General features: G+C 38.0%; 1 protein-coding gene across 5 annotated transcripts in view; it reads right to left on the bottom strand.

Annotated features, from left to right (window-relative positions):
- The window catches only part of ppp1r12a (protein phosphatase 1, regulatory subunit 12A), a 59,337-nt gene that overhangs the window by 17,107 nt on the left and 14,938 nt on the right, over positions 1-27,292 (bottom strand). For 4 of the 5 annotated variants that reach the window (XM_024286577.2, XM_036210174.1, XM_036210173.1 and 1 more), the window contains exons 2-13: positions 19,932-20,062; positions 16,269-16,387; positions 11,493-11,652; positions 9,946-10,090; positions 9,788-9,862; positions 9,630-9,721; positions 9,400-9,557; positions 7,347-7,468; positions 3,927-4,151; positions 2,269-2,360; positions 1,958-2,071; positions 1,286-1,438 (exon numbers count right to left, since the gene is read on the bottom strand). In XM_024286577.2, the coding sequence (XP_024142345.1) occupies positions 1,286-1,438; positions 1,958-2,071; positions 2,269-2,360; positions 3,927-4,151; positions 7,347-7,468; positions 9,400-9,557; positions 9,630-9,721; positions 9,788-9,862; positions 9,946-10,090; positions 11,493-11,652; positions 16,269-16,387; positions 19,932-20,062 (1,586 nt within the window). The remainder of the gene's footprint in view (positions 1-1,285; positions 1,439-1,957; positions 2,072-2,268; positions 2,361-3,926; positions 4,152-7,346; positions 7,469-9,399; positions 9,558-9,629; positions 9,722-9,787; positions 9,863-9,945; positions 10,091-11,492; positions 11,653-16,268; positions 16,388-19,931; positions 20,063-27,292) is intronic. The other variant, XM_024286605.2, reaches the window with a different exon arrangement.

Here is a 27,292-nt window from a genome sequence, read left to right as displayed (position 1 = left end):
ATACCTTCAGGAAAGACGCACATCTCTGTATTTATCATACGCATTTTAAACACTTCCCAGGATGAATTTACTTGTTGTTCTACAGGATTTTTTAGGGGATAATTGTAAAAAAAGGAATGGAAAAGAGCAGCTATCGAGTCATGTATTTTTAGCTTTCAAAATAAGAACATTTCAAGTAGAAAAGTTCGACTTTAATGTCAGACAGGCTGGAATTGTCTGACTTTTGCTCTGTTTACAAGGATTATGTGAGCATGGACAACTTTTAACAGGTGAGAAAAGATCTGCAGTTTCACGTCTCAAACTCAAAGCTAATGCTAGCATTAGTACAGATTAAAAGAATAAAATAACGTCATAATCAAACAAGCATCATTCAGTGACGTATTCTAACCTTCATCCAATTTTAACCAGGGAGGAACGAAGACGACCCGGTCGGACATTTATACAATAAATATTGTTCAAATTTCAGTTACAATTGTTTACCTTTTATTATTGATGTAAAATTGCTCTAAACAGCGTTCAGCTGTCAGCTTCGCCGTTCTAAACCATATAAACCGGAACTTGACCGGCGATGTATGGAAAAAAAGGGTCTATTGTAACAGTAATATCTAACTGAAACAAGAGGCCATCAGATTCTAAGTGTCTGCTCAGCTGGTGGACAAAACACAATAAATAAAATAAATAAATAAAAGTTAAATTGTGTATGCTAATCCTCCTGCTTTTATAAAACAAATTGAATTTGAAAAAGTTATTTACTAGTAACGTTTTTTTTTCCTAGTTTATAGACGGTGTACTTTTTTTTAAGCATTAAAGACATTCAATTTGTGATAAAGTCCACATTTATTTGGGTTGCTAAACAAACCAAAAGTATTTGGTTGGTAATATTTTTTATAGACATTTTAAAGGTCCAGAATTGTCATATCAACAACATTTTGACACTATATTCACACTGGTCATGTGACCCTTTCATTATATGGTTTTTAACTGAGTCGTCATGAACAGAGCCCACCAACATGTCTGACCCCCACATGACTGTAAAGTTTTGAAAGTACATGAAGGCCCAACTAAACTCCCATGTGCAGATCAAAAAAAGAGAAAAGTTAACCTCAACTTTCGCTGCTGTTCTCACTTTTTATTGACAATTACTTTTATAAAACCAAATCAGTTCCATCTCGGTTGATTTAATTTGTCCTAAAAGTCTACCTCTCATTACTGTAAACCAGAAAAACAGACGTCAGAGAGCAGAGGTGCAGACAGAGTTCGGTTGCGCCCGTTCAGGCGGCTGTACCTGCGGTAAATGTTGTAAGACTGGTAGTGGGTGGTGGGTGGCTGCCAGGGTTTAGTACTATAGGTGTTAGGGTCCAAGCTGGAGGTGGACGAAGACTTGGCCGGCACGTCCCGCGTGCTGCCGCTCCGCCCGAGCGCTAGCGTATGGGACGTGCTAGCATGCCGGGTGGGCGGGTGAGAGAGGCATGTTAGCGGTGGAAGCGCAGACACACAAACATTCACAGTGACATCATAAACAAACAAACACACAAACCAATAAATCAACATTATCTACTTGAACCTGCTGATAATGATCTGTTTTTGGAAATGTCTTAGAATGACTGAAGGCGGTTTTGGTTGGCAACAAAGCCGCAGCCTGAAGAAAGACGAGCACCAGCAGGTTCAGGGGACTGGCTGCTTTCATCAGGTGGCTCCCAGCCAGCGTTTGATTTAAACTACAGCATCGCTCCATCAACAGCTCTGAGAATCGCATTTATCTGCTGCAGCAGATGCTATCGAGCCTTGTTAAAATCACAGTGATGCATTGGAGTGACACAGCGCACTGGCGGGACGTGTTCATGCAGCAGACTCCTGAGAGCTGCAAGCGTTCGTGCTGACACTTCATGTGGATTAATGACTAATCTGTGGTTTCTACATCGGAGTGGCGACCAGGCGTTCGGGAGCTGCAGCTGACCTGCGCTGGTAGCTGGAGGTTCGGTTGATGGAGGAGCTCCCTTCGCTGTTCTTCAGATCGTCGTCCCAGCGCCGCCGGGTGTAAGAGCCGCTGCGGATCAGGGGGGTGGAGTCCCTGCAGATCCACAAGTCACATTAGCGCCATTTGGTTCTCAAACATGGACAATATGGCCACACCAGTCACCCTAAAAGATTCCTGCTCGACCCTGACCCTGCTTTCACTGTGCAGAATGGAGCATTTTATCCTGAAACACACATGTGAGCAGCAGAGCGCGTCTGCACAGAGCGGCCGCCGCCGCCGCCCGGCCTCACCTGTTCTCCTTCTCGTCTATGTCTGAAGTACTGGCCAGCCTCCTGGGGATTGTGGGAGCCACGTATGCCAGACGGGTTCCTTTGTCTTTTTCCTGTTGAGAACAGAAGTTTTTTTCTTTTCTATTACTGCTTTTATAACAAATCACCAAATATGAAGGAGAAAATGTATCAAATTAACCCCAAAATGCAACAAACCACCTAAATAGCATCTACTCAAAAGTAAAAACATAAATTATTTTTTTCCAAAGCTGGACATAAATTCAAATCCCCTTGACCCGACCTTACTACTACAACACGCCCCCTCAGAGCAAAAGGGAGAAATTGAATTTAAACAAAACACTTTCTCAAAATGTCAGCTTTTCTGATGCTTTTATCTCCATAGCAACCATATAAGTTTCTGGTTTCCTGGTGGGGACGAACAGTTCTATGTCGTTTTTATAAAAATTGGCTAAAGTAAATTTCTCGATTTCCTTGGCAACGGAGGATTTTGCTAACCACGTCCACATTAATAACATGGTCATATCGTGTATGATATCATTTCACTCAGTTTGAACCAAGGAACACTTTTTTCAAACTGTTGCACTAAAAAAAACTAGCAGGCAATAGGGAAACACCATTTTTACGAGCTCACCATGCTAACCCTGTTCAAAATCTGGGTAGAAATGATGGTCAAGGAGTTATAAATCGAAATCTCAAGGAGTTTAAATTTGTAAAATGTACTGAAAGTGATTTCTAGCTTTTCTGATGGTTTTGCCTCCATAGCAACCATATTATTTTTTGGTTGGCTGGTGGTGACAAACAGTCCCATGTCATTTTAAGAAAAATTGGTAAAAGTATTTTTTTTTATTTCCTTAGCAACAGAGGATATAACTAACCACGCCCACATTGATAATACAGCCATATCGTGTGCGATATCATTTCAGTCAGCTTGAGCCAAGGAATACTTTTTCCACACAATTTCTGTAAAAAATGTGCGAACAACAAAGAAACTCCACTTTTATAAGCTCACCATGCTAAGCTCTTTCAAAATCTGGAGAGAAATGGTGATCGAGGAGTTGTAGATCAAAATATCTACTAGTTTAAATTTCTAGAATGTTCTAAAAGTGATTTCCAGCTTTTTTGATGGCTTTATCTCCATAGCAACCATATTATTTTTTGGTTACATGGTGGTGACGAACAGTTCTATGTAATTTTTAGAAAAATTGGTAAAAGTAAATTTTTTGATTTCCTTAGCAACGGAGGATATGGCTAACCACACCCACATTGATAATATAGTCATATCATGTGTGATATCATTCCGCTCAGCTTGAGCCAAGGAACACTTTTTTCATAATATTGCACTAAAAACGTTCACAAAAAAAAAAAGTTTCCCACATTGCCAAAACATGGGCGTCAAGTCGTAGATTCTGTGGCTACACCATAATAATTTTAAAACTTCCTTTGGATATTCCTGATGTGTATGTTTTGGTTTCGCTAGTGGATTTTTAAATATTTTTTGTGCCCCAAAAGAGATTGCAAAAGAAATGTGATTTGGCGATACGATACGTATCACGTATATAGCATTTTAAAGCTATTGCCAAAATGAAATATCGCGATACTTCGTCGAATCGATTTTTCCATACACCCCTATAATTATGTGTTTGTATTTGGGCTCCAACCTTCTCTTTTTCCTTGTTGTCCAGAGACGAGGAGAGTCGAGGGCTGGAAGCCGAGCGCATCACCCCTGCCGTGTCCTTCTCCCTCTGAGCCTCTTTGGTGGCGGTGATCTCCGCCAGCGCTCCGTAGCTGCCCGTCTTCCTCAGACCAAGACGCCACGACGCCGGCGACTCGTCCTTTTTGTCCTCCTCCACTTTAGCAGAAACCTTAACAGCAGGTTGGACAACCTAAAGGACAAGACAGGAGCAGCGAGGTTATCAAAAGTATACATTAACTGGGAGTTTTTTGTTTTGATTAAGGATAACAAACGGGTTTATATTAATTATTACGGTCCAAAACTTTAATTTATTAAAGAAAAAAGCTCCATCTTCAGATTCCTCACTGCTGACACCTGTCTGTTTTTAAGAGTGTAGTTTAGGTCTGTCCACAAAAACACTTCACAAAAACAAAAACAAAAAAACTAAGAAAGGCAATCACACCGACACAATGTGAAGACGAGATTAGCAGTATAGCTATAAGTGAAAAAAGAACCACATGATGCTGATGAGTGAGAAAAAAAGGGAGGTTCAGTCACTAAAGTTGGATTTTTCCCACTGAGGTCTTTGCTGCAGAAAACTGCTCCGGTTTTCAAAATAAAATCATTTTTAAATGTAAATAATGCACAAAGAGTGAAAAAGATTAACCCCAGCAAGTGGAAAAATCCTGCTTCACCTGGATCGTGGGGGAGTTAGGGGAGATTGGAGTGCTTTTGTCAGTGCACAGGTGAATGTAGGATGAGCGGAGAACTCTGGTGCACACCAATGCCTCACCATGGGTTTTTTGGGCACAAGAGAAATGCCAGTTTTGCGCAAACCTTGACGCCACAATGCAGGACAGCCTGGCTCCGCCACAGGCATGAGGGGGGGCATAAAATCAAACTAAAAGGGCAACCAGGACCAAAGCCCGGGTTGATAAAGATGCAGAAAAGCAGGACAGAGATTGGAAACAGAGAAATGCAGAATAAGACAGAAGCAGCAGCAAAATAAAACACATTTAAAAGCCATGAGAGACCAGTCACGTCGGGAAAAAGCAGATCTGATTCACTTCCTCATCAGGATATACTGACCTAAAGATTCAATTAAACCATTTTAGAAATCATTTTACTTAAAATGTAATTTAATGGATCCTATGTGTGTCGAGTAATAAAAAGTGTGTGCATACATATGGAACTGTATCTTCAATCACTTTTTAATATTCTAGTTTTAATCAAATCATAATTTAATTAACATAAATTTGATATATCTATGTATTTTTAGTTTTTTTTTTCAATCAACAGTGGTCCATGGAGGACATTTACAAAACTTTTTACTTCTAAAAGCATAAATAAGGTAAAATGATGGAGTCAAATCAGGAGCTGTTTAATGTGAATGAAAACCAGACGATAGCTTGAAATTTTGAGAAAATAAAGACTCAAAAGTAGTTTACAGTGTGTAAACTTATGAAGGAGTATTTGGGCCACAAAAAGTCGTAAATTTACAACTTTTTTCTCATAACCGATTAGACTATTGTTATTCTTCATTGTTGCTTTGTGTTGAAACGGGACGTTTCTAACACTTTTTATTCACGTTTGCTGTTCCTCGTGTGCTCGACAGTAACATGACGTTAGGTGATAAATGGACGTCTGTGTGAAGGATCAGGGCAGAATAAAGTCCTCCAAACGTGTCTGAGCTCCTTCATTTACGTATAAACTCCGAAACACGGAAAGACAAGTACACTGATAATAATTAGATTTTGACTCACCAAAAGGTTCAGGATTTTTTTTGTTTTTGAAATCTATCTAAAAATAACACTTCACAAAATATTTCACGTCTTTCATCTTCGAGCACGGCTCGGATAAACTGAACTTTGCAATTTTCTCTCCTTAATTTTTGACTTTTTGGTTTGTAAGTTTACGTAGTTTAAAGTTATAGATTTTAAGACTTTTGAAGTAATGAATTTATGACTTTAAAACATATACATTTAAAAAAAAAGTTATCAATTCAGCCTATGACTTTTAAAGTCAAAGATATACGACTTTATCCTTGTAAATTCACAAGTTTTAAAGTCATAGATTTACGACTTTTAATGTCATACATTTACAACTTTATGACTTTAAAGTTACCAAAAAAAGACAAATTTAGCCTATGAAATAAATATACAACTTTATTCTTGTATTCAATACTTACAAGTTTTCTAATGTAAATTTATGACTTCTTTTCTTGTTAATTTACATGTTTTAATTTGTAGATTTATGACTTTTAAAGTAATACATTTTCAACTTTATTTGTGTAATTTAACAGTAACGCCTTTTTTTCTTGTAAATTTATACTTTTCTCTCATTAATTTACGTGTTAAAGTCGTACATTTACGACTTTTAAAATAATAAATCTACAAAAATAACACATGTAAATTCAAAAGAAAAAAAAGTCAAACTTAGACTATGACTTTTAAAGTCATGAATGTACGACTTTATTTTCATAATCCTATTTTTTTGTCGTAAAATAATGACTTTTCTCATAAATTTACGTTAAAGTCTTAGATTTACGACTTTTTAGGGAATGAATTTACGACTTTAAAACTTGTAAATTTACCAAAAAAAGTCATATATTTAGCCATTGACTTTTAAAAGTCATAAAAATACAACTTTATTGGCATAATTTAACAGTTACGCCTTTTTTGTCTTGTAAATTTGCAACTTATGTGTTGATAAAAAATATAGTTTTGCTTGTAAAATGGTGTTAATACTTAAGCTGTATAAACTTAAAAAAATATTTTTTAAAAAATGTATTTTTTTCCAATCAGTTTTAGGTTTATATTTTTTATACAAGTTGTCAGTATTCGTTTAAATTTAAAATACATCTTCCTGAAATTTATTTAGGTTTTTTTTTTTCCAAGTTTCAATGTGTACCTTCAACTTTTCATAAAAGTTTGTGTTTTTTCATTCACTTTAAACTGATGCTGATTTGACCTCACACAGAATTATTTAACATTTTCAGGTACTAAAATAAAAACTATCAGTTGATTTTAATTTGGTAGCATATTCATCAGCCAGCAGGGGGCAGCAGACCCCAGTCTCTTTTCCAGCTGTCCTCTCCCCTTCAGTTGAGACAGGATTCCTAAAACTGTGATTCTACAGACGTTTGCTTCATGAAAGCAAAAAAACACTGAGGACCAGAACGAAAACGTGAGCAATGATGAGGCAAAGATGCGAGGATAACATGAGAGTCATAACAGGAAGTCCAGTTATGACTTTAACAAGTCAAAGAGTCGTATCAGATCTTCACCGAGGTGAGCCACTTCCTCACAGGACTCTTCAGAACAAGCAGCTGCTGTCAACAGGCGAGGAGGAAAGGAAGAAGAAGAAGAAGAAGAAGAAGAAGAAGAAGCGGTCCGGCAGATCGTACCTTCTTGGAGGGCGAAGTGGGAGTCGTCACCTGGTTAGTGGGACTCGACGGCGAGGACACGGTGATGCTGGCGGACGTGGGCGCCGTGCTGTTGCTCACCACTGCAGACGGCTTGTTCTTCTCTGGAGAAGTACAGGAGAATATTTTAGGTGCCATTCCCTTCAATATGATGGTTTATTAGTATAATGCAGGAGTCTTCAACAGACGTCTTTTCAAAATAAAAGAGTTATAAAATGTCAACAGAAATAAAAAAATAAAAAAACAGTTTATTTTATTGTTTGTGTGGCATTTCAGTCAGAAATTCATGAATGTAATCAAATAAAATTAAATCAGAACTATTTAAATGAGTGACTGTATTATTGGAACCATAAGGCAAAATAATAGCCCTTAAATCTGTTCAAAAATAGAAAATCAGCTTTATAATCGGTTTAATTTCAGGTTAAATGGTTGAATTGATTTTCAGTGGTAAAATGTTTTAAAAATCTGTCAAAGTGTTTAAGTAAAACATTTGTAAACTACAAAGGACTGATGGAATGTGGAATAGAGTGATATGTGCTGTCCTTTAGCGGATTATGAATGAGTTGAATACTTTACTTTTATTACTCAATGCAATTTTTCAGCCAATGTTAAGTCAAACTTATTAAACATATGCAATTTTGGTATCAAATAGTTCAGCACGTTCAGGACATTCATGCTTGTATTTTTACAATTCATATGTTTTACGCTATTTTTTTATTTTTATAGCTTTTTTTCTTGGCCAATTTTAAACTTACGGAGGTTTGTTTGGGCTAATTTGGAGTTAAGCGAATATATCAGCAACATGTAATAATTTTTGGCTAATTTGGCCTCCACTGAGGTTTGTTTGGGCTAATTTGTAGTTAAGCTAACATATTAGCATAATGTTAGCATTTCTGAATATCTTGGAATCTACTGAGGTGTGTTTGGCTAATTTTGGGTTGAGCTAATATTTTAGGAACGTGCTAGCCTTTTTGGTTAATTTGACATCTACAGAGATTTATTTGGGGCTAATTTGGAGTAAAGCTAATATTTTAGCAACATCCAACATGTTAGCATTTTTGGCTAATGTGGCCTTCACTGAGGAGTTTTTCGGGCTAATTTGGACTTAAGCTAATATCTTAGCAACATGTTAGCATTTCTGAATATTTTGGCATCTACTGAGGTGTGTTTGGCTAATTTTGGGTTGAGCTAATATTTTAGGAACGTGCTAGCCTTTTTGGTTAATTTGACATCTTCAGAGATTTATTTGGGGCTAATTTGGAGTAAAGCTAAAATTTTAGCGACATCCAACGTGTTAGCATTTTTGGCTAATGTGGCCTTCACTGAGGTTTTTTGGGCTAATTTGGACTTAAGCTAATATCTTAGCAACATGTTAGCATTTCTGAATATTTTGGCATCTACTGAGGTGTTTTTGGCTAATTTTCGGTTAAGGGTAATATTTTAGAAATGTGCTAGTGCTACAGAGTTTTTTGGGAATAATTTGGAGTCAAGCTAACATATTAGCAACGTCCCACATGTTAGCATTCTGGGGAAATTTGGCATCTACTGAGGTTGGTTGGGCTAAGTTCTGGGTTAAGATAAAGTTTTTTGCAAATTATTTTAGCACTTTCAGCAGATTGTTTTAAATGACCAAAGTATCTTCAGCGACCACATTCAGGAGAAAGCATTCACACTAGCGTTATTGCAGGTAATGCAAATTTTTTAGTTTTCTTTGGCTAAAGAGTCATGTCTGTTATAATAAATGACGTTTTATTTTGAAATATGACTAAAATACGTGGATTAAGAGGAGGCTGTGGCTTAATTTATCTATAAAATATGACTTTTTTGTCTTAGACTGAAGCCTCAAGACTTTGACTATATGTGAGCACAGATTAAAAGGCTCCTTAATAACAAAATACATCTTCTTTGATTTCATTTTTCCCCTTTTACCACATTTTCTTCTTCTACGGTGCAGATTTGAGGACAACTTCATACTTCTGTTGCACTTCTGATTCTTTACTTTCATTACGCTTCCTGTAAATAAATAAAAGAATACCTGGCTCTGTCTCAGACTCTGAATCTTCATCGTCATCCTCTTCGCTGGAGCAGCTGGACTCGTCCTTCTTTCCCTCCTCCTCCTCGTCCACTTTCTCCGGCTCCAAGGTCTCGATGCACGGAGCGCTTTTCTCCGGCTCCAGCAGCAGCGTTTCTTTGCTATAAAGCACATTAGCGCGCATTAGCGTTGCAGGACGAAACCTTCCTCCTCTTCCTCATCCTTCGCTCTACCTCTTTAGTGGTTTCAGTGATTGGTTGTTGTCCCCCGTTGTGGTTGTTTCAATCAAAGGAGATTTCTTCACGTCTTTCTTCTCGCTCATCAGCTGAAATTAAAGGATATTTTTACCCGAGATCTATTTAATCTAAGTTGCAAAGATCATTTGACTCACCAGATTCTGCTTCTTTTGTAGTTCTTCTAAGTATCCCAGAATATCTTCATCCGCCACATCAAAAGCAGTTTGGCCCTGAAGGGAAGAAAGACATTCGAAGGATGACGCGGCGTCCACGAGCGAGCGGTTTTCTTTCTAGAGCTCATAACATGACTCACCATTTTATTAACGACGTCCATGTCGCACAGATTCTCCACCAGTATCCTGCAGGCCTCGTCTTTACCCCAGTGTGCGGCTGCATGCAGGGGAGTCCAGCCATCGTAGTCCTTAATATTTACATCATACCCTGCTTGGATTAAAAGCCTGGGGAAAAAAAAGAGGGATTTGGAAATGGGGGCAGGAGGAGAAACAAAAATAGTTTGTGTGAATTTGCAAATCTGGTTCCTGGATTTGATTCTGCAGACTAATCTTTTAAGGTGCAAGCTTTCAGAAGTGCGTCAGCGTTGTAACTCCCCATTTGAGTCAGATTATCAGAATATAGAAATTACTCAAACATAATCTGAAAATCTTGGTCATCCAAAAGGCAAATGTCAAAGGTCAAACTGTAGTTTAAAAGGTGTCCTCTTTAAAAGCTGCTGCTTTAAGTCCCACTGCAACTATACATTTTCAATTGTAATATATATATATTTTTTAATCACTCAGTTGTTTTTAGGCCAAAAATCAAAAGCATCTGTGAATTTTTTAAGACAGTTTCTGAAGCTCACTAAAAATGGGATTCTGGGTTGTGGGCGGAGCTGTTGGTGCAGAAGTTAGCTTTGCTAATATCCCATGAAAGTCTTTGTTTACAGTCTTTCACGCTAGTGTACAGCTAACATTAGCATCGCAAAACAATGAACAGCCATATTGGAGTTATCCAGTCGCAGTTTTGAGGAAAATTAAGACGTTGATGGATCCATTCATCTGCACGTGAAGAATTGGAGTATCAAAGGTAGCTTTGGCATGCGTCATTAGCCTAAGTATCTGGTTTTCATCTGCTTCTAATTTGAATCAAGCAATACTCAGAAATACTGTTTTAATCACAATTTATTTTATATAAAGCTACAAAAACATGTTAAAAGCACAAAAAAAAACATTTGCAATGGGGTACCAATGTCAGTTAAAAGTTTAGGTCGACTTCCTGGTTGACTTCAGCACTAAACAAAACACAAACATGTTGATTTGTATCATTTAACAACAAATCCTGAAAATGTTCTCCACAGTTTTTCAATCTTCAAAGTTTTTCTGACTACAGTTCCAGTAGATACATTACAAGAAGATTGGAAATGAAGACTAACAAATAGAAAACAGTTATTTCATCTGAACTGACAACAGTTTTTGCTTCATCTTTAGTGGAAAGACCAAAAGAATTCCCACATTTAGGATGAACATTTTAGACGTGTTTCAGTAAAGGTCACCTGGTTTCTGTAGTTTCATCTTGTAATTTTTAATCAACTATATTTAAAATCAAAAATATTTTTCAAAACTTATTCCAGAAAACTGAACTTTGAGAACCTTCACCAACACAGACCAGTAGCACATTAAGTTTATATACTTAAAATCCAATATTATTCTGTTATTTAAAGCAATAAATACATTGCCTGAAATTTATTTTTACTACACTAATATGTTCATAAAATCAGTGACCTCAGACATCACAAATACTCAGAACAGATTGAGAATATCCAGTTTTCACTCACTGGAAATCTTTCTGAAGACAAAGACTTACTTTAAAACCTCCACGTAACCTTTGGCAGCCGCTACGTGAAGCGCTGTGCCTCCCGACTTGGCGTGCCGAACGTCTTGGATCTGACCGCTGTTGAGCCACTGCCGGGCGTCCCTCAGCATGATCCGCTCCTCCTCCTTCCGCGCCGCTTCGATGTCCACCCCTGGAGAGAGAAGAGTGATGGAGGTCAAGATCGCCTGCTAATAGGAATACGGAGGACTTAAAAAGTCCAGTTTTCATATACAGTCAGTGGTTGCACTAAAGCAGGGACGATTGGAAAATGTCTTCAAACAGCAAAAATGATGGAGCAGATTGTGATTTGTGAGCATCAGCGCCATCATTTCAGTCAGGCGTTACTCGATATCTGAAAGGTTCAACAGGAAGAGGAATTTTAAGGAAAATATTTCATCCATTGTGTGAATTTTTAGCAAAAACGGGAGTCGTGACCATAAATCTGGACACTTCTCAGCTGGTTCAGTGGATCAGAATAAAAATGACAACAGGCTCCATCATCGTATTTACATCTGGTTGCACAAGAGGATCCAAAATGAGGCTGCCACGAATAGTCGATTAATCTCGAATACGTCGACTATTAAAATGATTGTTTGTGGAAGCCCTAATCATAAACTTAAACTGCCTAACTTTAAAGATCTGTTCAGAGTTCAGCAAAAAAAAGAGGTTTTAGTCCAGCTTCTGCTTCTCTTTTGAGGTTTGTACAGCAGAAGTGAAGTTTGAAAATCGTTTATCAGAGAACTGAAACCACACAAGTTGGCGATGACTCAGAGTCTGGCTACAATTGTGGCTGGGGTTTAAGTTCTAGCACCCTTTGGACGTGGAACAGAAGCAAATATGTCTAAATTTAAAGACTGTTTATTGTTTACTAACTAATCAGATTTACAGAATGTAAGCAAGTGAAAACAGGATGAGAAACGGACTTCACTGAACAAATAATCACGTTAAGGCATCTAAATTTTAACAAAAGTAGAGTTTGAGTCATTCAGAAATCTTTTAAACTTTGTCAGGGGAGTTTGGACAATGAGTTGGTCAGGTGGGACACCACATAATCTCAAAAAAACGAGCTCTGATTAGAAAAATTGTCAGCATTTCTACAAAAGAATTGAACAAACATGATTTACAAAGAAAACCTAGCAGCCAAATAGGTCCATGATTTAGGTGAAGAACAAGAGTTCCTGCATGGATCCTTCAGATCAGGGACCCCTGGACCATGAGGGAGTAGATAGCTGCTCCAGAAGGAAAACAAAAGAAAAACATCTATATTTAATGTGTTTTATTTGTAACCCAGTTTTAAAGGAAATTTTATTTTGGAGAATTACTGGTCTCTTTCCATCGACTCATTCCTGACGCATGTTAAGTCGCTCAATCACGTGCATAAAAATATATCCTGACCACTCAATTGAAACCCCCAAAGTTAAACATTTGGAAACATTTTACTGAAAAGAGTCGGTGAGAAAACAGAGGAAGAGGTTTTGACTTCAAAATAGAAGTAGGCTGCATATAACAAACAAAAATTAAGTCTTTACTTGAGACTGTTGTTCCCACAGACCATAAATATAATAATTAGGCTATGGCTAATAATGATTTTGAAAATGAAAATTATTTTTCAGTTTCCTCTTCAGCAGTTATGGGCTGAGGGAAAATCTACGTCACATGTGACCAAGTCTACAAATAAAGTTCTTTTGACATTGAACCGGTTCAAAAAAGTATGGGGACGTCCCAACTTCTATTCTGCCTTTTGTTGGAGAGATGAGAGTTGTTCCAGCAAACCCAAACCGCTTGCTAAGAACTTTGACATCGTGTCTTTTCAGCAGGAAAAAAGAAACGACAAGCATTGAGAGCTCTTATACAACAGTTGCATAATGCTAAAGACTTGAGCGCCGCTGCGTTCGTCTGCAGCTTCCCTCGGGCCAGAACGACCGCGGAGTCACTTCGGCTGCATCTACACTATAGTTTCTGTCTAATATTAACCAAAAATGCATAACTGGGGGTTCTAGAGGCTTTGAGCATCAGGTACTGACAGGTGTTGAGGAGCATCTACCAAGCATCACCTAATCAAAGGCAGCAGCAGCTGAGACGCCTGAGGTTTGGGTGGGTGTGACTGTAAGAACTGTTGCATAACATGACCAATAATAATAATAATAATAATAGAATTGAAGGTTTAGAAATGTCAGCCTTTTGTGAACCTCATAACTCCCAGTTCACTATTTTTCCTTAACGAGGACCCTGAAGGGTTGAGCGCCGAGGGCTTTTCAACGGCGACCTTTCCAGCTGCGTGCACATGCTAAGCATGGGCCGGAAGAGCCGAGCCACCCAAGCTTGAGTGGAGCATCCCTTTGGCCTGGAGCCAGTCGGCACGTCTGTGCACGGCCTCTTGCTCCGAGGGTGGGCATTGAGACTAAAACGCTCAACGTTTCACTTTTGATTCTTCCCTTCAGAGCCACAGCAGAGGTCGGATCCACACTCGGTACTCAGCAAATCATTAGCATCACGTTTGTAAATGTGCACAACAATCTGATCTGATTCTGAATAAACTCCTAAAAATCCTCACACGACACTGATGTTTGTCTGATCATTAGATCTCATTCTGTGCTGCAAAAAGCATCTGAATATCTGGGCGATATGGAAAAAAATTGTATATCCCGATATAGATTAACGATATATATCACAATATAACACAATAAAATATATTTTCAGTTATTCTCTAAAAAAGAAATAGCTAAAAATGTCATTACTCACTTTCCTGACTTTATCTTTTTAATTAACATGTAACTCAATAGTTACAAATGAGAAACATTTTTTTAAGTCCAGAACAGTTTTGAGTTTCTTCTTTTTCATACTAAAATAAAGTGCTAGGAAAAAAAATATTCCTGCTGCTGCAACAAGTCTAAGCATGTCAGTGATAGTGAGTTCATAATTCAGAATAAATTATACACCATCACCATCATTCACGGGAAGCTGAAATAACCTTTATTTTTTTTTATTCCAAATAAAAAAAATGTAGATTTTTTTTCAGAAAACTGTCAGCCGATTGTACTAATGTACCTCCTACAGTGACTTGTTATTGTGAACAAGATTTTGTATACCCAAGATTAGCAGAACTGATAACTGCATTGAGACCACTGACCGAGTGACCCCTCCACCTTCCAAAAAGGAAGTCTCCATTGGCTCCAAGAAGCCCAAATCCCATAAACATTAAGAAAAAAGGAGCTAGACAATCGCAGGGTTCCTACAAGTTTCCCCAAGTTCAATTCATGACTTTTAAAGACCTTTTTAAGGCCATGAAAGTCAAAAATTAAGACCAATTTCCCATTTTATGATAAAAACTGTAGCTTTATATCTTGTTTGTGGTCTGTGCTTTGATGATTTAGATTTTAGAGCAAGGATGTCAACTCAATCGCACAAGGGTCCAGAATCCAGAACACACCTTAGGTCGTGGGCCGAACAGGATAAATATTTATTGAACACATTAAAACAATTTTTAAAACCGTAACTTTTTAACATAATTATGCACTAGATATATACCATTACCTGTGATAATGCTAGTGTGAATGCCATAAGCTGAATTTGACCGCTGAGGATGCTGAAATTAATAGCTAAAAATGATAGCTGAAATCACTGGAGCTAATAGCTGAAAACGCTGAAGCTGATAGCCAGCTAAAATATTAGCTAAATGCCAAATTAGCCTAAAAACTAAAAAAATAAAAACTTAAGTCAGCCAAAACAGCTAGCATGTAGATGAAATATTAGCTAAACTCCAAAAAAGCCTAAAAAAATCTTTGTAAATACATTAAATTGCCAAAAAAGCTAGAGGATGACAATTTTTAAAACTTTAAACCATAACTTAATATAATTATGAATAACAAAAAGGCAGGAATAGTATTCCAGAATAAATCAACTTAAACCTCAAACAAAATTAAATATTTTACTCTCCATAAAAATATGTTTTGTCAAAATTATAACAATTAGAAATAAGTGCCAGATAACATCGGGTCATTAGCAACAATAGAATAAAATGATCTGGAGGGCCGGATAGAATTATGACTTGACTTTGAGATGTGCTTTAAGAGTTCTTCTCATTTCAAACTGGCAGCATCAGTTCATAACATCTAGTTTTGCCGATTACATCCTTTGATTAAAATAATCTTGTCTGGAAAATGAAAAATGTGACACAAAGAAGTTTCAAAGCTGCACAAATTTTAAGGCACAGAAACAGTACTACTTCCAAATTTACAAAGTCAATGCTTTTAAGACTTTTTAAGACCTAATAAAGGCCATGAAAGTCAAAAATTAAGACCGATTTTACATTTTATGAAAAAAACTAAGTTTTTAGTCTTGTTTGTGGGTCTGTGCCTTGATGCTTTAGCGTTCTTCTTGTTTCAAACCGGCGGTATTGGTGCATAACTTCTGGCTTTCCCAACTACATCCCTTTGATTAAAACAATCTTGGTGGAAAATGAGATGAAATGTGAAACAGAACCTACACATTTTAAGGCTCAAGTATCAAAATTCAAGACTTTCTACCGTTTCATTTCCAAATTCCCAAATTTAATGCTTTTAAGACTCCCAGAAACTCTGCAGATGGCTCCAACATGGCGTGAATTGACTTCATTTCATTGAAGCCAGTGACATCACACTCACTGAGCACAGTTCTTTTATACAGTCACTGAATGGGGCATATCAACAAGCTTGGTTTTGATTTGTGCTTTGCCTATTTTCCAAAATAAAAGGTCGTGTATCTGGACTCCTTTCCCGTCGCCGGTACCTTGTCGGTTGATTTCGTTTTTCAGAAGCTCCCCCATGGCCTCCTCCTCCGCGATGTCCAGAGGCGTCTCCCCCTCGCTGTTCACCACTCCAACACTGGCGCCCTGGCTGATGAGGTACCTGCGGGGCGGAGAGGCAAAACGAGAAGCGTGTTGATCATTCAGGTGCGTGGCAGCAGAGACGTCTGAGAAAACATTCTCCAACAGGTTTCCAGATAAGAATTAGTCTGCAGGGGGAAAACCGCAGCGCCTTACGTCACTCGAAAACAACGTTGGGGTGTAATTGTAGCGTTTGGAAAGTAAACAAGCGGCGAATGTTACTCCTTTCAACAGATAAGGAAACAGCTGAGAGGAGGAGCGTGGTGTGTTTTTTTGTTTTAGTGCCAAAACTGCTGCCGTCTTCTCTGAAATCGGATGAATAAATCCTCATATGAAGTTCTGGGCTCCAGCTTTGAACTGCCTTAAGCAGAATTACACTTCCCAAAATTGTTGAGTTTGCATTAAAGATTGAGAAATAAGCCACTTACAAATAATATCGCAGGAACAAAAGCAGCATATAGAGCTGCTGCAGTCACGGCTACTTAGAGATTTAACCCTTCACGCCGAAGCCGCTGGGCATTTTGAGTTCAGCTGCTTCCAATTAAAGCAGTGAGACTCAGGCCCTTCTCATTAGACAAACAAACCACTTGAAAGGCGCTGGCGACAATTACATCCTAGCGTTTTTGTATCTTCCCGATTGGACTTTCTATTCTGCCTGTTTTCAGGTTGTGGCTTCTTCGCCAAACGGAATAACCCTTCAGCTCCTGCTACTGTGGATAAACATGCAGAGTGGTGCGTCCACACCAGATGGATGAGTTTCTGTGTGTGACATCTCCATTATATCAGTGCAGACCTTTTCTCTAGAAAAGTCACCAACAAACATTTCATTTTCCAACAGCAATTTCCCACATTACTGCCAACAATATACCACCGGGTAAGAAATTAATCTCCTCTTAGCTTGTTGCTCTACAGTTTGAGGAAAGCCAAACAACAGAGGGGGGTGTAAATCCCCAGCTAGGTTCCTGAAATGTAACACAGAAGTAAAGCAGGTCACAGCACACTCCCAACATGCTGAACAATGACTTCCTTCAGCCCTTTCAGACCGTTTAAATATCCTCCGATAACATCTTGCTGCGCTTTTATTTTTTTGAGCCATCTTCAGACGGGACAAAGACTAAAACATCAACAAAAAATACACCACTGTAACTCCAGATGTGTGACTCTCATCTCCTCGTGTTCGATTTCATCAGCACAAAAGCGTGTCATCGAGCTTATAAGACGAGCTCATGCCAAAAACATTAGAAATGACGACTTCTGTGGGATGTACAGAAATTGAGAGTAACAGCAGCATCGGATCAAAACCACAACATTATGTGTTTGGTATAAAATCAATTGGGAAGTAATCATTTTCTGTCCAACTTTGTCCATTTCTCTTCCTCTTGTATCTCCACTGCCTTTTTATTCAAGTGATGCAAACAAAAAGACATCCAATCACAAGCTAGCTTCTACCAAGTCAGGTCAATTTGACGAACAATACCTCAATAAATTAATTTGACACTTTTTATTTTTTTTTTAACGACAAAGAACGTGACAGTCTAAAAGAGCCACAATGACAGGTTTTTATGTCTGAAGCTGTTAAAAGCCAACTCAGATTTTATTTTATTTTTTTTTTTGTAAAACTGTTCCCAGAGATCTTTTAATTATGATTATGAAGTTTATTGCCAAAATAAATAAAAAACTGTCAATTTTTAAGACATATTTTATGCAGTAGCTCATTTGAAATTAAATTCTGGTTTGTGGGCGGGACTGTTTTCCCAGAGCAACCCTGCTTTTGCTTGCTAAAGCACGAGCACTTAGGGTCAAGCTAACATTAGCGGCGCAAAAGTAATGACAAACAATATCGGATCAATCCAGTCGTACAGTTTTGAGTCAGAAACGTAATTTGCTACAGTACGAGTATTAAACGCTCATCACGTCTCGCACACCTAGCGCTAGCGGGTCAGGGCGCTAAGCCATTATTCTGAGAATTTTCAAGCATCTGGTTTTCTGATCCAACGTGATTTGAATTAAGAAATACTCAGAAAGTCAAATTTAATTGTAAATCATTTTATATAGGTCGTCTACTGTGAGAAAAACTCTACAAGAACATGTTAAAAACACTAAAAACACCGGGTTTCTCTATTAAAAATAATTTTCATTTGTAGTTTTTAATGCCAAATAAATTTTATATATATCTAGATTGCATACATTTAGGTAAAATAATTGGAATGCATTGCCAAAAGTTAGTTAAATCTTTAGAATATAGATTTAAAGAGCATTTATTGACACATGATGGTAAATGAGAACTGGACCGAGTGAGTGTGACGTCACCAATAGAAAATGGTTTACTCCGCCTCCAAAAAAAACAAAGTGAATTCAGTCGCCTTTTTTTTCCTCCATGTTGGAGCCAGACATCATCAGTAAGCAGTGATTGGTCCAAGTCAACGTTTCTACGGCAACCACTCTGGCCAATCTGGAGTGAGCTTGTTGGAAGTCCACACCCCCCACCACTTGAAAGCCGGCTACAGGAAATCTGTCAAACGTGTTGGACGTGGGGGCCAGCAGGCTCCACATACTTTTATTGAGGCATCTGATTGGTCAGTTTGTAACTGGAATAACTTGTACTAAAATTAACCATTAAAAAATAAAATGACTGAGTAATTGATGTTTATTTATCTCTAGAAGTCAGTAGGATTTGGTTTCTTGGAGCCAGCAGGTACTTCAAGTTAGGAACGCCAAGGGGAAGGGGTCACTCTGTCCAGTTCTCATATACAGGCGATGACTAAGATGCAGATTGAATCATGTCAGAGGGAAAGATACATCATGAGACGCCGTGATTGGCAGGTGTTAAGGGCGAGCTAACTCTGCCATCTTTGCTTGTTTAGGCCGATAACTATAACAGGAGGGATTTACACTCGACAGCCAAGACTCGGATCAGAAACGAGTCAAACTTAGGAACTAGAACAAAGTGTCTGATTTGTTCTCACATACAAAATTAGATTGAGCCTACAATACCAGGGAAAACAGAGATTCATTGAACTATTCTGAGAGACGGCACATCAGGCAGCAACCAGACGGAGATTATATCTCGGGTGAGACGGTCTGTGTTTCAGACAGTTAAAAATAACAAGAGATCACTTAAGATCTTAACACTACATTAAAAGGTCAGGAGACAAAGAAAAAATATGAGATATAAGAGGTAGAATTAATAAACATATGTGTTGGAGAAGATATACAAAACAAATCCAAGGGTATGTCCAAATGAACTCAATTCTTCTGAAAGACGATATGGTAGAGGAGTATCTAGTCCCTGGATTTTAATGTAATTCTAACATATGCTCACTACTTTTTTTTTATTAAACGACAAATATGACGTCACCCATTTGCAAAGTAAAAACCAAACAAATCTGAACATTTGAAGAACACTATAAATCTATTGTTTTTTCAAATGATTCAAATAATCGTACCGGAAATGAAGGCAAAATCACGGTTATAGCCAACAATTTATTTTTATTTTATTGGTTAGTAAAGCAAATTGAACAAGATATGAACAAGCAACTAAACGTTTTTTTTTTTTGAAGACTTACTCTGCGATGTCCAGGTATCCACAGGAAGCTGCGGCGTGGAGGGGGATCCAGCCCTCGTTGTCGGGCTGGTTGACGCTGGCTCCGTGCTCCACCAAGAAAGTCACCATGTCCACATTGTCGTCGATACATGCCTGAAGAGCACAGAACAGGGACGGTTAGTGCCGAGCAGGAGCAGGTGTACGTCGGGAAAAAAAACATTAAAAAGAGGCATGAGCGCTTTGAACGAACGGTTGGGGAATTGGGGCAGCTGGAACATTCCCAAAATGGTGACAAATAACAGGGGAGCTTCAAATACTGAAGAAAAGCTGCCTAAATACTTGGATAGTTTTAGTATTCTACAACTTCTAATTCAATTAAGTGATTCTTCTATTTGACTGAACTAAGGAGTGCAACTTTAAAATTGTCTGATTTCTGACAGGTCGAAAGCAGTCTTATTTAATCAATTATAAAAACTTTCTGAAAATCGAAGTAATTTTTTTCCCAAATAGTAAGTAAAAACTTCTCTTTTAAAAAAAAAAAATTGTTGAGAAACATTTTTTGTTTTCTAAAAAATTGAAGTTAAAAAATGTTTCTCTAAAAATGGAAGTACATTTTTTTTACTAAAAATTGAAGCGAAAAAATGTTTTTCTAAGTAAAAAGTTTTGTTTTCTCTAAAAATTATTTTTTTTTCTGTTTTCTAACTGGTGCACCCCAGAGATAGTAACCTTATTTTTTAAACTCCAATCTTTATAAGAAACAAAAATTTAACTTAAATATTTAGAATTTTTTTTTTACTTGAATGTCCCTTTAGGGGCTCCGTACATCGGAATATAGAAATACTCAAAATTTAATTTAAGACTTAATTTTCTTAATATACGTCCTACATCATCAAAAATGTGTAATAAAAATAAAATATGTGAAAAACACCAAAAGTACATTTTTCTTTGGAGTGGGTCTTACACATTTAAGTTTTTTTGTGGGTAATCTTTTTCAAAGAGAGTCTTTTGTTCAGAAGTGATTTCTTTGTATTGGCTTAATGTCCAAAAACAAAAAGCTTGTGAGCCTGTGAGACTTCAAATAAAACGTCAGATTAGAGCTGCTAATTAAACAAATGTCAACAAAAATGTGGGTGTACGCATTAAAAGTGTGTTACCCAATAGGGAGTCCACAGAAATAAAACAAAAAGAAAGGCGTCATCCTCTGAAACAAAGACAGTGGCAGAGAGGCTGAAGTGCACTTTGATTTAGAGTGCACAAAGGTCTCGGAGGTCAAGAGGCCGTTTCACCACAAAGCTGAAGAACAAGATGCTTCGCAATGCAGTGCTAATAAATCATCTACTCGATTCTGGAGGAAAAAAAGGTAAAAATTCAATCCAGTTTAAGAAATATCAACTAACTGCAAAGAAACGGAAAATAGCTCCCACTCAGCAATATCAAGAAATAACCTTGCCCCTTCCACAGGTATTTAAAGAACGTCCACGCACAGTTTCTCTCTCTTTGGAGGTTGCTATGACAACAGGAGCGGCTACAAGGGAAACAGATCCGCTTGAACACGCGGCGGCCTCCTGTTTCAGGGCACACGACTATCTGGCTGGAATCCTTGTCCAAATTTGGGCCGTTTACAGCAGCGGAGCTGCAGAGAGCCTGCAAAGGCTTCTGTGAGCTTATCAGACAGCCTCCCTGTGTTTGTGTGTGAAAATATATTAGTGCAGCTCATCCTTTGGAAAAGGTCACCGTGTTGGTGTTTGGTAAAGGAGAGGGGGGTCCGGTGCCAGCTCAAGAGCGCAGTTCAGGACTGTCGGCATGTGGTCCATCTGGCTGAAGGAAACTCAGATTTTAGCTTGAAGCTTATTTAGGTTATTTTCCTGGATGCTTTAAATCACTCAATAAGAACCTCATTAAACTTCTAGAGGATGTCAGTTTACTTTAAAAGAAATTAAAACTTCTTTAAATTGCTTTCTTTATCTAAAAGATTCAGAGTTCTTAGAGTTAGACGTAAAAAAAAAAAAAACTAATGTTTTGGTTTAAAATAATCATCACATCGACATAAAAACTTGAAACTGGTTGCTCAGAATTCCTCTAAACTAGAATAGAATGTAATAAAGAAAAATGATCAACAATTTTCTTTAAAAGACCATCTTTTGTTTGTAAAATATTGCCATAAAAATACTTGCATATGTAAGACCTACTCCAATGAAAAATGTATTTTTTGTGTTTTTATTACATTTTTAGATGTAAAATAAATTACATTTTAGAGTATTTCTATACTGAACTTTACAGAGCACCTGAAGGGACACTGAAGTAAAAAAAAAAAAAAATTGAGGTTAAATTCTTGTACAACTTGGCTGGTGCGCACCAGTTAGTACCCAGAAATGTTTTTTTTTATTAACCGTTTAGAAAAACATTTTTCAATTAACTTCATCTTTTGAAAAAAAAAACAAAACAACTTTTTAGTTTAATTTTGTACGAAAAATGTGTTTTACCTTGATTTTTATTTCTTTGATTTTTTTTCAATTTCTAGAAAAAAATGTATTTCTAGTTTTAGAAAAAAAATAACTTCAATTTTTAGACAAAAAAAACATTTTTTAGTAACTATCCGGTGCGCAAATTTAACGATTTTTTTTTACTTTATTTTTTTTCCCCTTGAATGTCCCTTTAGGGGCTCCGTACAAATTGTTATGAATCAGAGAAAAAAAAATCTGTTTGAAAAAGAGCGTATTTGAGATATAGAAATTAAGCGGAGCTCTCTGCTGCAAGCTCTCAGCAATGGGGAAGGGAAGGGGGGTGGGGTTGCTCTGCTCTGGCGGCCCCGCCCGCAACTCAGAGGTGAACTTCTAATGAACTACTGCAAAAACTGTCAGGGAAAGTGAAGTTTTTATGATTTTGGCAACAAAAACGATGTTATTAAAAAAAACCCCAGGAAGGCTTAAAAAAAAAAAAAGCTCATAATATAACTTTCTATATCCAGAATGATTCTGAGTTCTCAGAGTTGAACAAAAAATATGTTTGTTTTTTAAATATGCCTGATAAAACTTAACTGTAGTCTTGGTTGTGCTTAATTTTTCTAATCTAGAATAAAAAAATATCTCCAATAAATCTTTTAAAAGCCTAATTATTTTGATGTGCAAAACTTTTATAAATTACCACGTTGGTCGAAAAAATATTTAATACTACAACTCATAAGCTTTTCTGCTTTGACGCAATTTTCCCATAATGCCCAATCGAAGCTTTAGAAAGTGAGCACAATGATGCCTGAAACCATCCATGACAGTAAGTCACCGCCCGGTTCTTCCCAGCAGCCACTGGGAAGTAAACCCTTAATAATAGTCATTTTCTGAGGTGGCTGAGTGACAGATAACATGCGTCACCAATGAGTGCACCAGCCGTGGTACATAAGGAGAAAGAAATCCCACTCAAGACTAATGATCCCATCACCTGTGTCATCCTGGAGCTCCACAGCATCTAAAAGCATCTAATGCTCCATCTGTATGAGCTCCTAATGGATGAGGCGGCGTGCACTTATGAAAACAATCATGCAGTCAAATAAAAATGTAAAAATCTTGATAAAAATTTAATTTTTAAACCCATAAATGCAAAATCTTCAAATATAACACTACATAGATGTTTTTTGTTTGTTTCATCACAACATCAACCATCAGTGCAGGTCCGACCAATCAAAAACCAGCGAGGATAAAAAGGCCCGACTCCTTTCAACAGGAAGCCGGGCAGGAGGATTTGGAAAGTGTGCAGAGGGGATCTGGAGATTAACAGAAGTTCTGTTGGGAAACATTGTGGGCCTAATCCTGTCTTACAAACCGAAATCAATCCCGCAGCATGAGGAGGGCCTGTGCTGCGCCTGCAGCAAAACACGATGCAACTCCCTCCCGAACAGACACGTAGCCACTTAAACCTGTTTGGCGAGTGCGTCTCCGCGGAGAAGAAAGGAGGCCTTGTCAAAAATGAAGGCAATTAGATGGATGGTTTACTGAAAACATGATGTTTTCACAATAGAATGGGACCCCCCCCCTCACACACACAAAAAAGGAGCTACTAAATAACTCCCTATAGAGTGAAATATGAATGAGTACCCACATAATACCATGAGTATGGTTGGAGCATTGACTGTATATGAGAACTGGACTGATTGACCCCTCCCCCCTCGGTGTTCCAAACAGGAAGTACTCACTGACTCCAAGAAGCCACTAGCCTTCCATAGAGGGAAAAACAGCCATTACTCAGTCTATTCTCAGAATAACCATTCTTACTCTGATACCTTTTTTTTCCAAACATAATACTTTTAAAAACAATACTCATTTTTTTCCAAGATATTTTCTGTAGTGCAAGTTATTCAAGTTACAAACTGACTAAGTAGGTGCCTCAATAAAAGTGGGTGGAGCCTGCTGGCCCACACATCCAAAATATTTTTCAAAGTTCCATCGTGATTGGAGAGATTGGTTGCCATAGAAACGTCGACTCAGATCGACTCAAGCCAATCACTCCTTACCGACGATGTCGGTATCCGTAACACAAAAAAAATGGCGATTAAATTGACCGCACTTCAGTGGACTCGGAAGTTAGCCATTTTCGTCACACTTGATCAGTCCAGTTCTGATATACAGTCAATGGATTGGATCCATGTTATTCCTTTTGGCTATAAATTTGTATTCCCCTCAGTGATTTCCAGCATTTTCCCAAATAATTCGACCTTTAGGAGTTTTGAAATGAACAGGATTCATCAGAATATGGAAATTTCATTCATCCATTCATCTTCTTGACCACTTTGTCTCTTTCGGGGTCGCGGGGGTGCTGCAGCCTAACCTGGTTACTGATGGGCGAAGGCAGGGTATACCCTGGACAGGTCGCCAGGTTGTAGGGCATCAATCACACACATATTCACACCTAGAGGCATTTTAGAGTAACCAGTTAACTTATGAAGCATGTTTGAGGAAGCCAGAATCCCCGGTGAAAACCCACACATGCACGGGGAGAACATGCAAACTCCACACAGTAAGGTCCCAGTTGATGTTTTTCAGATCCCCCAGCCGGGATTTGAACCGGGGCCTTCTTGCTGTGAGGCAAGAGCGCTTAAAACAAACAAAAAAAAATTGGCGACATAATCGATAAAAATGACTTCCAAAATATGAGACACTATTTTTCCATACCTCTCCGTTTGGAGGGCTAAATGAAGGGGAAGGGAGAAGGGAAGAATTCAGATTTGGCCTTAATATTAGCTAACAAAAGGGTTTTTTCCTCATTTTTACTTGCCTATTGGCAAATAAAAGAAATCATTTTTCAGAATGAAAAAACCTTGACCCAAAAGTTAAACCAAATATTGGGAAAGTGAATCATAGCATCCCTAGTTTCCATTCTTGTAAGAGTGCTACCCCAAGCAGATTCAAAGGGCGTTTCAGTTTGTTTTAGGATTACGCAAAAAGTTAGGAATGCATATTTCAAGAAATGGAATCCTCTTCAAAATAGTCCTAAAAACCTGAATTCCAGGTATGACGTTCAATGGGATTTTTTTTTTTTTTTTTTAGAGTAAACTCTACATGAACCCTTTCAAGAAACTTCTCCCCACGTTAGATAATACTTCGTGTTTGCTTTCAGTTGGCGTGAAAAGACTAACAAGTCAACTTCTTGATGCCTGCTCTGGTAAAAAGGTGTTCTTCAATGGAAACCGGTCAGCAAAATCAACATACAGCACTTAGGTAGATCAATGGACACCATTTGACTGCTCTATAGTTTAATGGACGTTGAGTGGCAAGCTTTTAAAAGAAGCTACTCCATTAGGAATGGGAGTACGGGTTTAAGCACTGCATGAGAGCACAGGAAAAAAAATGTTAATTTTCTCTAATTGGAAATTAACTCCAGATGAAAACCCAAAGGAAATCAATGAAAGGGCTTTAAATCTGATTGAAATCAAAACTTTACAAGAAAAAAACAACAGGAAAAAAACAGTAAAAGAACTCGGGCTGCACTTGGAAAGTTTTGCATTAGCAAACATGGTAAACACGTAATCAGGTCGTGACCTTGTCAAACCAAATAAGCTCATTTAGTCATAGAGATGTTGTTAAAAAAAAAAAATCTGCAGAGACCAACAAAATCCCCCAAGATGTTGTTACACAGAGCAACATACATATCTATAACTCAATCATGCGCCCATGTGAGGCTCATTAGAAGCATGGTCATGCAGATCAACTTAAACTACTCCACGTCCGCAGAGATATTAAGGCACACAATACAAGCTATGACCATACGTTGAATTCTGCCCGATACGGAGATATTCAACCCCCATCCAAATATGCAGCGGTGATGTGGACCTAAGAAAGGAGGTCTGTCTATTGCCACGGCACAGTCGGAAAGAAAAGCATGGACTCGGGCCTTGTAGGGCTTTTGTAAGAAACACAAATAAATAGAGAGGTCTTCATTTTAGAACACAATGGGGTTCCATGGATATCTCCCCCCTCCCAAGGCAATGCTTAAAGCGCTCTACTATGAGATAACGTCAACAAACTGATGTTAATCTGAATATATCTCCAATCTTTCTCTTCTTGGCAAGACTTTTCCTTTTCCTTTTAAGACCGTCAGCTCTCATATACCTTTCATCTGACCACAGATGAGACCGATGCGACCCCACGCTAAATCTACAAGAGTGAAACGCACTGCTGGTTTGTTATCTAGTGAGAAATCCTGACAAAGAGCTTCAGCCTTAATTTAGCAGCACTTCAAATCAAAGAGGCACTTGAAAACTCCTCTACTGGCCTCGGTAATAAAAGCCTCTGATGGACGTTTTACTGCAAACTTTCAGCCGTCCATCTTTAACTGCGACTCGTCGGTGAGAGAAGCTGATGTTTATGATGGGAATGTATGAGACCACCGTTACAAAAATATCTGTCACACAGAGCTCAAAGGTGATGCTGACAGCCGCAGCTGTCAACACAAATGACAGGGTTCAGTTCAAAGCAAAGCAAGAATTTGTGAGCAAATATTTCTACAACAGAATACATCGCTGATATTTATTTTAGAATTCACGACTTCTGTTGGTCGAAAAAAAAAAAAAAAAAAAAAAAAACACTTCCGTACATCTGCCAATTGACGTCTGAAGAGTATTCGTCAATGTTGGACACAGGTCTCTAATAATGGCCGGGCTCCTGTAAGATCCACCCATCCGTCTCCCGGGTCGCCCGGAAGGGTGTTTGTGTTGTGAGTAGGGCCGCCACGATTAGTCAACTAGTCAACGACTAATCAACTATTAAAATAGTCTACAGCTAATTTGACGATTAGCCATTACTTTATATTATATGGAAACAGAGTGGGGTAAAGTTGAAAGCTATAATGACATACTGCTAGCTTTTTTGGACTATTTTGGTTTTTATTGGGGTT

This window comes from Oryzias melastigma, linkage group LG23 (assembly GCF_002922805.2).
Source record: "Oryzias melastigma strain HK-1 linkage group LG23, ASM292280v2, whole genome shotgun sequence".
NCBI lineage: Eukaryota > Metazoa > Chordata > Actinopteri > Beloniformes > Adrianichthyidae > Oryzias > Oryzias melastigma.
The sequence above is the reverse complement of the archived record's forward strand: the minus strand, read 5'-3'. Positions and strand labels throughout refer to the sequence as shown.